This window comes from Mauremys mutica, chromosome 26 (assembly GCF_020497125.1).
Source record: "Mauremys mutica isolate MM-2020 ecotype Southern chromosome 26, ASM2049712v1, whole genome shotgun sequence".
NCBI classification, from domain to species: Eukaryota; Metazoa; Chordata; order Testudines; family Geoemydidae; genus Mauremys; species Mauremys mutica.
Window position 1 is genome coordinate 6,325,343 of NC_059097.1, and position 13,170 is coordinate 6,338,512.

Below are 13,170 nucleotides of genomic sequence, written 5' to 3' on the forward strand. Positions count from 1 at the left end.
TGGACGGCAGGAGATAGATAGAGGGGGGTGGATGGAGAGATGGGGGGGCGGGGGGGGAGAGAGAGTCAGGTCGGAGCAGGGGGCAGAGGTCCGGTAAGGAAATAATTGCTGGATCTCCTACCGACAGACACGAAAGCTCAGCTCCTGAAGGACGGACGGGCGCCTAACTCCCCTTCCTTCCCATGGGATTGAGGCACCTCAGTCCCTCGGGGGAGCTGGGCCACCCCCCCCCCCCCGCCAGGAAGTGGCCTTTCGGCCCCGTCACTTACGCCGCCGCGCCCCGCCCGAAGAACGCGGAGGCCTTGGGGTACGAGTACTGGAGGTCGACCACGGCGGTCATGGCGCTGTCGACGTCGGCGCACCAGGGGACGCCGGGGCTGTACTCCTTCCACCTGTCCCGGGGGAGAGGGGGGTGAACCACAGGCCTCTCCGGCGCCGGTCGTCAGCCGAGCTCAAGGCGCGGTAGCCAGGAGCCGGGCGGCCTTGTCCCCGTTTTACAGGTGGGGAAACTGAGGCACGGAGCGGGGGCAGAACCCAGCTAGCCTGACTCCCCACTCCAGGGCTTTAGCCACTAAGCCGCACCGCACCGGGGCCTTAACTGAGACCGCAGGGACTGAGCGCGCCGTCTCGGCCCTCCCGGCTCCCCCCCCCCCCAGACCCCGTCCCGCCCCCTGGATTTAGTCGATTGCAACAGAAACTCGGCCTGAGGGGGTTTTTTTTAAAAAAAGGTTCATTCGTTTCTCGCCCTCGGGGCTGCAAAAAGAGGCTTTAAAACAGGACCCGGCCGTCACCGACACAGCGACGCTGCCTGAGTTTGCAGGGAGCCTGAACCCATTACTCCAGGAGAGGGGGGGGGGGACTGCCCTTAATATCCCCCGCCCCCCCGCCACTCACCTATATATTTCCTGTTGCAGCACCAGCTCCTCCCGACGGTGCTTCTGGAGCAGGTGGTGGGAGTCGTCACAAGGGGTTCGGGCTGGAGAGAGGAGAGAGAGAGACCCGGAAATCTGGCCACACCCTGGAGTGGGGGACGCGTCCCGGACCCTCTAAGCCTCCGGGGCTCCTTGGTGCCGGTCTTCCAGCTGCCTGTCTAACCCCATGCACCCCCTTCTCTCTCCCCCTATCCCCGTACACCCCCCTTCTCTCTCTCTCCCCCATCCCCCTATCCCCCTACACCCCCTTCTCTCTCTCTCCCCCATCCCCCTATCCCCATGCACCCCCTTCTCTCTCCCCCTATCCCCCTAACCCCATGCACCCCCTTCTCTCTCCCCCTATCCCCCTAACCCCATGCACCCCCTTCTCTCTCCCCCTATCCCCATGCACCCCTTCTCTCTCCCCCTATCCCCCTAACCCCATGCACCCCCCTTCTCTCTCCCCCTATCCCCCTACACCCCCTTCTCTCTCTCTCCCCCATCCCCCTCTCCCCATACGCCCCATTCTCTCTCACCCATCCCCCTAACCCCATTCACCCCCTTCTCTCTCCCCCTATCCCCCAACCACATACACCCCCTTCTCTCTCCCCCATCCCCCTAACCCCATACACCCCCTTATCTCTCCCCCATCCCTCTAACCCCATTCACCCCCCTTCTCTCTCCCCCTATCCCCCTAACCCCATACACCCCCTTCTCTTTCCCCCATCCCCCTAACCCCATACACCCCCCTTCTCTCTCCCCCATCCCCCTAACCCAATCCACCCCCTTCTCTCTCTCCCTATCCCCCTAACCCCATACACCCCCCTTCTCTCTCCCCCATCCCCCTAACCCCATACACCCCCTTCTCTCTCCCCCATCCCCCTAACCCCATACACCCCCCTTCTCTCTCCCCCATCCCCCTAACCCCATACACCCCCCTTCTCTCTCCCCCTATCCCCCTAACCCCATACACCCCCTTCTCTCTCCCCCATCCCCCTAACCCCATACACCCCCCTTCTCTCTCCCCCATCCCCCTAACCCCATACACCCCCTTCTCTCTCCCCCATCCCCCCACACCCCTTTCTCTCTCCCCCATCCCCCCACACCCCCTTCTCTCTCTCTCTCCCCCTATCCCCCTAACCCCATACACCCTCCTCCTTTCCCCATCCCCCCATCCCCATACACCCCCTTCTCTCTCCCCCATCCCCCCTAACCCCATACACCCCCCTTCTCTCTCCCCCATCCCCCTAACCCCATACACCCTCCTCCTTTCCCCATCCCCCTAACCCCATACACCCCCCTTCTCTCTCTCCCCCATCCCCCTATCCCCATACACCCCCTTCTCTCTCCCCCATCCCCCTATCCCCATACACCCCCTTCTCTCGCCCCCATCCCCCTAACCCCATTCAACCCCCTTCTCTCTCCCCCATCCCCCTAACCCCATACACCCCCTCCTCTATCTGCCCCATCCCCCTCACCCCCTACACCCCCCTTCTCTCTCTCCCCCATCCCCCTATCCCCATACACCCCCTTCTCTCTCCCCCATCCCCCTAACCCCATACACCCCCTTCTCTCTCCCCCATCCCCCTAACCCCATTCACCCCCTTCTCTCTCCCCCTTTCCCCTAACCCCATACACCCCCTTCTCTCTCCCCCATCCCCCTAACCCCATACACCCCGTTATCTCTCCCCAATCCCCCTAACCCCATACACCCTCCTCCTTTCCCCATCCCCCCATCCCCATACACCCCCTTCTCTCTCCCCCATCCCCCCTAACCCCATACACCCCCCTTCTCTCTACCCCCATCCCCCTCACACCCTACACCCCCCTTCTCTCTCCCCCTATACCCCTAACCCCATACACCCCCTTCTCTCTCCCCCATCCCCCTAACCCCATACACCCCCCTTCTCTCTCCCCCATCCCCCTAACCCCATACACCCCCTTCTCTCTCCCCCATCCCCCCACACCCCTTTCTCTCTCCCCCATCCCCCCACACCCCCTTCTCTCTCTCTCTCCCCCTATCCCCCTAACCCCATACACCCTCCTCCTTTCCCCATCCCCCCATCCCCATACACCCCCTTCTCTCTCCCCCATCCCCCCTAACCCCATACACCCCCCTTCTCTCTCCCCCATCCCCCTAACCCCATACACCCTCCTCCTTTCCCCATCCCCCTAACCCCATACACCCTCCTCCTTTCCCCATCCCCCTAACCCCATACACCCCCCTTCTCTCTCTCCCCCATCCCCCTATCCCCATACACCCCATTCTCTCCCCCCTATCCCCCCAGCCCCTAACACCCCCGTCTCTCGCCCCCATCCCCCTAACCCCATTCACCCCCTTCTCTCTCCCCCATCCCCCTAACCCCATACACCCCCTTCTCTCTCTCCCCCATCCCCCTAACCCCATACACCCCCTTCTCTCTCTCCCCCATCCCCCTATCCCCATACACCCCCTTCTCTCTCCCCCATCCCCCTAACCCCATACACCCCCTTCTCTCTCCCCCATCCCCCTAACCCCATTCACCCCCTTCTCTCTCCCCCATCCCCCTAACCCCATACACCCCCGTCTCTCTCCCCCATCCCCCTAACCCCATACACCCCCCTTCTCTCTCCCCCTATTCCCCTAACCCCATACACCCTCCTCCTTTCCCCATCCCCCCATCCCCATACACCCCCTTCTCTCTCCCCCATCCCCCCTAACCCCATACACCCCCCTTCTCTCGCCCCCATCCCCTAACCCCACACACCTTTCTCCTTTCCCCATCCCCCTAACCCCATACACCCTCCTCCTTTCCCCATCCCCCTAACCCCATACACCCCCCTTCTCTCTCTCCCCCATCCCCCTATCCCCATACACCCCCTTCTCTCTCCCCCATCCCCCTATCCCCATACACCCCCTTCTCTCTCCCCCATCCCCCTAACCCCATTCACCCCCTTCTCTCTCCCCCATCCCCCTAACCCCATACACCCCCTTCTCTCTCTCCCCCATCCCCCTAACCCCATACACCCCCCTTCTCTCTCTCCCCCATCCCCCTATCCCCATACACCCGCTTCTCTCTCCCCCATCCCCCTAACCCCATACACCCCCTTCTCTCTCCCCCATCCCCCTAACCCCATTCACCCCCTTCTCTCTCCCCCATCCCCCTAACCCCATACACCCCCTTCTCTCTCCCCCATCCCCCTACACCCCCTTCTCTCTCCCCCATCCCCCTAACCCCATTCACCCCCTTCTCTCTGCCCCATCCCCCTAACCCCATTCACCCCCTTCTCTCTCCCCCATCCCCCTAACCCCATACACCCTCCTCCTTTCCCCATCCCCCCTATCCCCATACACCCCCCTTCTCTCTCTCCCCCATCCCCCATCCCCATACACCCCCTTCTCTCCCCCATCCCCCTAACCCCATACACCCCCTTCTCTCTCCCCCTATTCCCCTAACCCCATACACCCCCCTTCTCTCTCTCCCCCATCCCCCTATCCCCATACACCCCCCTTCTCTCTCCCCCATCCCCCTAACCCCATACACCCCCTTCTCTCTCCCCCATCCCCCTATCCCCATACACCCTCCTCCTCTCCCTATCCCCCATCCCCATACACCCTCTCTCTCCCCCATCCCCCTAACCCCATACACCCTCCTCCTCTCTCTCTCCCTATCCCCATACACCCCCTGTGCCCAGCCCCCGACGCTCTTCTCCCCAGTGCACTTCTCCCCACAACCCCACATGTGGGGATCCCTCCATCTACCCCCATATACACTCATCTATCTATCGATCTATCCCCATCCACCCCCTCTAGCTATCCATCTATCTATCCCCATCCACCCCCTCTATCTATCCATCTATCTATCCCCATCCACCCCTCTATCTATCTATCTATCTATCTATCCCCATCCACCCCTCTATCTAGCCATCTATCCATCCCCATCCACCCCCTCTATCTATCCATCTATCCATCCCCATCCACCCCCTCTATCTATCTATTGTAGAAGATCAGGGTTGGAAGGGACCTCAGGAGGTATCTAGTCCATCCCCCTGCTCAGAGCAGGACCAACCCCAACTAAATCAAACTATCTATCTAAGGGAAGGATCACTCGGGGGTCACCTGTTCTGTTCACTCCCTCTGGGGCACCCGGCATCGGCCACTGTCGGATGACGGGACACTGGGCTGGATGGACCTTTGGTCTGAGCCAGGGTGGCCGTTGCTGTATTCTTTCCCCACACACCCCCATCTGTCTAGCCAGCCAGCCATCCTCCACCCCACACGCACCTAGCGAGCGAGCTAATGGCCATGGTACCTTTCCTCCCTTCCCACTTGTCACCAGAACAAAGAAAATGGTCTCTGCTCGGTCGCTGACCCCTCTCATGCCAAGCTCCAGCCAGCTGTAAATGGACCCCCGTGGGCTGAACCAAGGTGACGCCGGCTGAAGCGCGTCCACACGCAAAGACGCACCGACGTGGCTAAACTGGATTTAAAATCATCCCCGTGACTTGGGTGCAGCCCAGGCCTCGGATAAACTGGGCAGTGGGTTTCTCCTGGCGGGGCCAAGGCCCGGGAGAGATCCAGGAGCCCCCGAGATGCAGGAGGGGCAGAAGAGAACCCAGGAGTCCTGGCGCCCCCTCAGTGGGTCATACCTGTGCTTTCCGCCAGCTCCACGGTGCAGTAGCCATGAATCCACCGGTAGCAGGGGAAGTGGTAGGTGTTGCCCTCGGGGGACGTCACCCGGACCGTGTTGCAGTACCACATGTTCTCGGGGAAGAAGGAATAGGGCTCCTTGTGGAGCCGGATCAGCAGGATCGGCCCCAGGGCTCGGTCGCTGGGCACCTTGTACTCCCGCACCTGGGGGAGACAGAGCACGGGGGGGAGGGGGGGTTCGAGCTCCGTGCACGGAGCCTGCGTTCCTGGCCACTCGGGAAGGAGAGAGTTGCACAGGCAGAGCTGTGGGTCCAGCCCCCTCTTTGCCAGCCGGTGCCAATAGGAGTCTCTCCATTGCAATCAACGGGGCCAGATCCTCAGCCCCATTGACACCAGCTGGGGTCTGGCCCCGTTGACTCCAATGGAGAGACGCCCATTGACACCGGCTGGGATCTGGGCCCATTGACTCCAATGGAGAGACGCCCATTGACACCAGCTGGGGTCTGGCCCCCATTGACTCCAATGGAGAGACGCCCATTGACACCAGCTGGGATCTGGTCCCATTGACTCCAATGGAGAGACGCCCATTGACCCCAGCTGGGATCTGGCCCCACTGACTCCAATGGAGAGACGCCCATTGACCCCAGCTGGGATCCGGCCCCATTGACTCCAGTGGAGAGACGCCCATTGACCCCAGCTGGGATCTGGCCCCATTGACTCCAATGGAGAGACGCCCATTGACACCAGCTGGGATCTGGCCCCATTGACTCCAATGGAGAGACGCCCATTGACCCCAGCTGGGATCTGGCCCCATTGACTCCAATGGAGAGACACCCATTGACACCAGCTGGGATCTGGCCCCATTGACTCCAGTGGAGAGACGCCCATTGACACCAGCAGGGATCTGGCCCCATTGACTCCAATGGAGAGACGCCCATTGACACCAGCTGGGGTCTGGCCCCATTGGCTCCAATGGAGAGACGCCCATTGACCCCAGCTGGGATCTGGCCCCATTGACTCCAATGGGGAGACGCCCATTGACACCAGCTGGGATCCGGCCCCATTGACTCCAATGGGGAGACGCCCATTGACACCAGCTGGGATCCGGCCCCATTGACTCCAATGGAGAGACGCCCATTGACACCAGCTGGGATCTGGCCCCATTGACTCCAATGGAGAGACGCCCATTGACACCAGCTGGGATCTGGCCCCATTGACTCCAATGGAGAGACGCCCATTGACACCAGCTGGGATCCGGCCCCATTGACTCCAATGGAGAGACGCCCATTGACACCAGCTGGGATCCGGCCCCATTGACTCCAATGGAGAGACGCCCATTGACACCAGCTGGGATCTGGCCCCATTGACTCCAGTGGGGAGACGCCCATTGACACCAGCTGGGATCTGGCCCCATTGACACCAGCTGGGATCCGGCCCCATTGACACCGGATCTTTGACCTGCTGAAGTGCGATCCCATCCCCCATTGCCGTTTCATCCAAGTGACACAAACCTTGACAGCGTTGACTGACCAGCTCCTCGGGGGGGGTAAATAATTGTGCCAGGCGCCGCACAGGGGCTGAGATCCGGGCACAGGCCTGGGAACCGGGGGCGTGAGGGTTGCTGCAGCACCCCCAGGTTTGACGCACCCCAGCCGCTGGCCCAGGGCCCCGCACCCGACCCCCTGGTCCCAGGTTCCTGGCCCCGTGCCCACCCCTTTGCTCCCTTATCCGTGTCTGGGACCACCTCCCGGAGACACAGGACTGCTGCCAGCCCCAGCTGGGAGGCGCAGACCCCGGCCGAGATCGGGGCCCCCGTCGCGCCGGGCGCTGCCCAGACCCCGGCCGAGATCGGCCGCCCAGACCTACGAGGAGAGACCGTCCTCAGCCTGGGCCCCCAGTGCCAGGCGAGGGTGGAGCCCAAAGACGGAGCTGGCACCTTTCAGCTCTGCAGGCCGCTGGCACCCCCGTGGAAATCCCCGGCATCCAGGCTGCAGTCCCCCCCCCACCCCCCACTGCGGGACAGGGGTTCGGGGGAAGGGCTAGGGCTCCCCCCCCACCCCAGGTCGGGCTGGCATGAGGGTACCCCAGCCCTGCCTCCCCTCCCACCCCCCCATCCTCTTTCGCTGCACGTGAGCGAGTCATCCTCGTCTGGCCCGGCGTCAGCCAGGCTCCGGCGGAGACGGGCGATCCAGCCCAGCCCGTCCGAGGAGGCCAGCGCTGCCTAAAACCCAGAGACGGGGGTTGTTCTCCCCCGTTGTCCCCACGGGGGAAACTGAGGCACGGGCGCCGGCCTCGGGGGCAGAACCACGAAGAGAAGCCAGGGGTCCTGAGCCCCGGCCAGGGCCCCCAAACCACTGCTCCGCTCTTCCTGAATGGAGCCACCCCCCCCGCCACCCCCACAGAAGGAACCCCCCTCAAATACTCACCGATCCCGGCCGAAAGTCCAACCCGTGTCGGTCCAGCCCGTGCTTGGGGCTTTCCCCGTGGCTGCCCACGAGGGTGATGGAGATGGTGTCAAACGTGCCAGCCAGCGAGTCCTGGCCGGTGGCCACCTGGACTTTGTAGACGGCCATCAGGGCTGGGGATGGAGCCCGTCTCGGCGGTGCCGCTGGAGCCGGCCGGGTGACCTCTGCGCTGGCTTGGGAGGGAGGCCGAGCGTGAGCGGAGGAGGCGGGGAAGGCAGGGCCCCCAGGCACCCCACGCCTCTCTGCATCCGTGAGGAGGGCCCGGCCCCGGAGACGGAGGGCGGCGGTGCCAGCTGGCACATGGCGGTGCCCGGAGAGCTGGCGGGGGGAGATCCGGAGCACGGGGCCTGCCACGGACCCAGGGACGGATCCAGAGAGTCGTGCAAGGGTGGGGGGGGTCTGATCTCAGCTGGGGTCTGGGCCCGGCACGACGGGGACCCCGATCTCGGTCGGGGGGGGGGCTGGGCAGCGCCCGGCACGACGGGGACCCCGATCTCCCCAGCCCCCATCCCCCGTTCCCCCATCCCTGCTCCCCAGCCCCCTTTCTCTGTTCGTCACCGGAGCAGGACAGGTCGGTAAGGTTGTGCAACGTGGCTGCACACTCTGTCCCGGGGGGGTGTTTGTTCTGGCCTCTCCCCAGAGACAGACGCTTCTTTCTTGTTTGTAATGACAGGGCAGCTGCCCGGTGCCGGTGCCAGAGAAGGCCGGGCACAGGGGCCGGCCGAGCCAGCTGCCCTGTTGCTCAATGCTCCCCTGCACGGTGCTCCCCTGGGAGGGGGACGGGCGTGGAAGAAACTGGAAGAGCGAGTTTGGGGAGCAGGGTTGGGGTGCAAAGGGAAGGAAGGGGGTGCAGGGGATTGGGGAGCAGGTTTGGGGTGCAGGGAGGTGGGGAGCAGGGATGGGTTTGGAGGGGGAAGGAAGGGGGTGCAGGGGGTTTGGGGAGCAGGGCTGGGGGCACAGAGGGGATGGGGGTTGGGGAGCAGGGCTGGGGGCCCAGAGGGGATGGGGGTTGGGGAGCAGGGCTGGGGGCCCAGAGGGGATGGGGGTCGGGGCGGCAGGGCTGGGGGTACAGAGGGGTTGGGGGTTGGGGAGCAGGGCTGGGGGCACAGAGGGGATGGGGGTGGGGGGAGCAGGGCTGGGGGCACAGAGGGGATGGGGGCGGGGGAGCAGGGCTGGGGGCACAGAGGGGATGGGGGTTGGGGAGCAGGGCTGGGGGCACAGAGGGGTTGGGGGTTGGGGAGCAGGGCTGGGGGCACAGAGGGGATGGGGGTTGGGGAGCAGGGCTGGGGGTACAGAGGGGAAGGGGGTCGGGGGGGCAGGGATGGGGGCACAGAGGGGGTGGGATTGGGGAGCAGGGCTGGGGGCCCAGAGGGGATGGGGGTGGGGGAGCAGGGCTGGGGGCACAGAGGGGTTGGGGGGTTGGGGAGCAGGGCTGGGGGCCCAGAGGGGATGGGGGGTTGGGGAGCAGGGCTGGGGGTACAGAGGGGATAGGGGGTCGGGGGAGCAGGGCTGGGGGTACAGAGGGGATGGGGGGGTGGGGAGCCGGGCTGGGGGTACAGAGGGGATGGGGGTCGGGGGAGCAGGGCTGGGGGAACAGAGGGGATGGGGGTCGGGGGGGCAGGGCTGGGGGTACAGAGGGGATGGGGGTTGGGGAGCAGGGCTGGGGGCACAGAGGGGATGGGGGGTGGGGGAGCAGGGCTGGGGGCGCAGAGGGGATGGGGGTTGGGGGAAGCAGGGCTGGAGGCACAGAGGGGTTGGGGGTTGGGGGGCAGAGCTGGGGGCCCAGAGGGGATGGGGGTGGGGGAGCAGGGCTGGGGGTGCAGAGGGGATGGGGGTAGGGGAGCAGGGCTGGGGGAACAGAGGGGATGGGGGGCTGGGGAGCAGGGCTGGGGGCACAGAGGGGATGGGGGTCGGGGGGGCAGGGATGGGGGCACAGAGGGGATGGGATTGGGGAGCACGGCTGGGGGCACAGAGGGGATGTGGGTGGGGGAGCAGGGCTGGGGGCACAGAGGGGATGGGGGTCGGGGGAGCAGGGCTGGGGGCACAGAGGGGATGTGGGTCGGGGGGGCAGGGATGGGGGACCAGAGGGGATGGGTGACGGGGGAGCCGGGCTGGTGCCCCAGAGGGGATGGGGGTTGGGGAGCAGGGCTGGGGGAACAGAGGGGATGGGGGGTTGGGGAGCAGGGCTGGGGGCACAGAGGGGATGGGGGGTTGGGGAGCAGGGCTGGGGGTACAGAGGGGATGGGGGTCGGGGGAGCAGAGCTGGGGGTACAGAGGGGATGGGGGTCGGGGGGGCAGGGCTGGGGGCACAGAGGGGATGGGGGTTGGGGAGCAGGGCTGGGGGCACAGAGGGGAGGGGGGTTGGGGAGCAGGCCTGGGGGCACAGGGGGGAGGGGGGTTGGGGAGCAGGGCTGGGGGCACAGAGGGGATGGGGGTTGGGGTGCTGGGCTGGGGGTACAGAGGGGAGGGGGGTTGGGGGAGCAGGGCTGGGGGCGCAGAGGGGACGGGGGTGGGGGAGCAGGGCTGGAGGCACAGAGGGGACGGGGGTTGGGGGAGCAGGGCTGGAGGCACAGAGGGCATCGGGGGTGGGGGCGCCGGGCTGGAGGCCCAGAGGGGAGGGGGGGTGGGGGAGCAGGGCTGGGGGCCCAGAGGGGTTGGGGGTCGGGGAGCAGGGCTGGGGGCACAGAGGGGAGGGGGGGTGGGGAGCAGGGCTGGGGGCCCAGAGGGGTTGGGGGTCGGGGAGCAGGGCTGGGGGCACAGAGGGGATGGGGGTTGGGGAGCAGGGCTGGGGGCCCAGAGGGGATGTGGGGTTGGGGAGCAGGGCTGGAGGCAAAGAGGGAATGGGGGGTTGGGGAGCAGGGCTGGGGGCACAGAGGGGATGGGGGTGGGGGAGCAGGGCTGGGGGCACAGAGGGGATGGGGGTTGGGGAGCAGGGCTGGAGGCACAGAGGGGATGGGGGTTGGGGAGCAGGGCTGGGGGCCCAGAGGGGATGGGGGGTTGGGGAGCAGGGCTGGGGGCACAGAGGGGATGGGGGTTGGGAAGCAGGGCTGGGGGTACAGAGGGGATGGGGGGTTGGGGAGCAGGGCTGGGGGCACAGAGGGGATGGGGGTCGGGGGGGCAGGGATGGGGGCACAGAGGGGATGGGATTGGGGAGCAGGGATGGGGGCACAGAGGGGATGGGGGTGGGGGAGCAGGGCGGGGGGCACAGAGGGGATGGGGGTTGGGGGAGCAGGGCTGGGGGCACAGAGGGGATGGGGGTGGGGGAGCAGGGCTGGGGGCACAGAGGGGATGGGGGTTGGGGGAGCAGGGCTGGGGGCCCAGAGGGGCTGGGGGTTGGGAAGCAGGGCTGGGGGAACAGAGGTGATGGGGGTTGGGGAGCAGGGCTGGGGGCACAGAGGGGATGGGGGTCGGGGGGGCAGGGATGGGGGCACAGAGGGGATGGGATTGGGGAGCAGGGATGGGGGCACAGAGGGGATGGGGGTGGGGGAGCAGGGCTGGGGGCACAGAGGGGATGGGGGTGGGGGAGCAGGGCTGGGGGCACAGAGGGGATGGGGGTTGGGGGAGCAGGGCTGGGGGCGCAGAGGGGACGGGGGTTGGGGGAGCTGGGCTGGGGGCGCAGAGGGGACGGGGGTGGGGGAGCAGGGCTGGGGGCGCAGAGGGGATGGGGGTTGGGGTGCAGGGCTGGCGGCGCAGCGGGGGTGGGGGTTGGGGAGCAGGGCTGGAGGCACAGAGGGGATGGGGGTTGGGGAGCAGGGCTGGAGGCGCAGAGGGGATGGGGGTGGGGGGCAGGGCTGGGGGCACAGAGGGGATGGGGGTTGGGGAGCAGGGCTGGGGGCACAGAGGGGATGGGGGTTGGGGGAGCGGGGCTGGGGGCACAGAGGGGATGGGGGTTGGGGAGCAGGGCTGGGGGCACAGAGGGGTTGGGGGTGGGGGAGCAGGGCTGGGGGCACAGAGGGGATGGGGGATGGTGGACACGGGAGGCGGCAAATGAGGGGATGGGGGTTGTGGAGCAGGGCTGGGGGCACAGAGGGGATGGGGGTGGGGAGCAGGGCTGGGGGAACGGAGGGGATGGGGGTTGGGGAGCAGGGCTGGGGGCACAGAGGGGATGGGGGTGGGGGGGGCAGGGCTGGGGGCACAGAGGGGATGGGGGTTGGGGAGCAGGGCTGGGGGCACAGAGGGGATGGGGGTTGGGGGGCAGGGCTGGGGGCACAGAGGGGTTGGGGGTTGGGGGGCAGGCTGGGGGCACAGAGGGGATGGGGGTTGGGGAGCAGGGCTGGGGGCACAGAGGGGATGGGGGTTGGGGGGCAGGATGGGGGCACAGAGGGGTTGGGGGTTGGGGTGCAGGGCTGGGGGCACAGAGGGGATGGGAGTGGGGAGCAAGGCGCTGGGTACAGGGATGGGGGTTGGGGAGCAGGGCTGGGGGCACAGAGGGGATGGGGGTGGGGGAAGCAGGGCTGGGGGTACAGAGGGGATGGGGGTTGGGGGGCAGGCTGGGGGCACAGAGGGGATGGGGGTTGGGGAGCAGGGCTGGGGGAACAGGGGTGGGGGTCGTGGAGCACTGATCTGGGCGCACAGGGGATGGGGGTGGGGAACAAGGGCTGGGGGCACAGAGGGGATGGGGGTTGGGGGAGCAGGGCTGGGGGCACAGCGGGGTTGGGGGTTGGGGGGCAGGCTGGGGGCACAGAGGGGATGGGGGTTGGGGGGCAGGGCTCGGGGTACAGAGGGGATGGGGGTTGGGGGGCAGGCTGGGGGCACAGAGGGGTTGGGGGTTGGGGAGCAGGGCTGGGGGCACAGAGGGGATGGGGGTCGGGGAGCAGGGCTGGGGGCACAGAGGGGTTGGGGGTCGGGGAGCAGGGCTTGGGGAACAGAGGGGTTGTGGGTTGGGGGGCAGGCTGGGGGTACAGAGGGGATGGGGGTTGGGGAGCAGGGCTGGGGGCACAGAGGGGTTGGGGGTTGGGGAGCAGGGCTGGGGGCACAGAGGGGATGGGGGTTGGGGAGCAGGGCTGGGGGCACAGAGGGGATGGGGGTAGGGGAGCAGGGCTGGGGGCACAGAGGGGATGGGGGTTGGGGGAGAAGGGCTGGGGGCACAGAGGGGATGGGGGTGGGGGAGCAGGGCTGGCGGCACAGAGGGGATGGGGGTTGGGGAGCAGGGCTGGGGGTACAG

General features: G+C 66.8%; 1 protein-coding gene across 1 annotated transcript in view; it reads right to left on the reverse strand.

Moving 5' to 3' along the window:
• LOC123356746 (hydroperoxide isomerase ALOXE3-like) overlaps positions 1-8,202 on the reverse strand; it is a 28,994-nt gene extending 20,792 nt beyond the window's left edge. Inside the window, exons 1-4 of the mRNA XM_045000128.1 lie at positions 7,968-8,202; positions 5,541-5,745; positions 895-976; positions 270-392 (exon numbers count right to left, since the gene is read on the reverse strand). Coding sequence (XP_044856063.1) covers positions 270-392; positions 895-976; positions 5,541-5,745; positions 7,968-8,114 — 557 coding nt within the window. The 5' untranslated portion in view covers positions 8,115-8,202. The remainder of the gene's footprint in view (positions 1-269; positions 393-894; positions 977-5,540; positions 5,746-7,967) is intronic.
• Between the last annotated feature and the right edge of the window lie 4,968 nt (positions 8,203-13,170).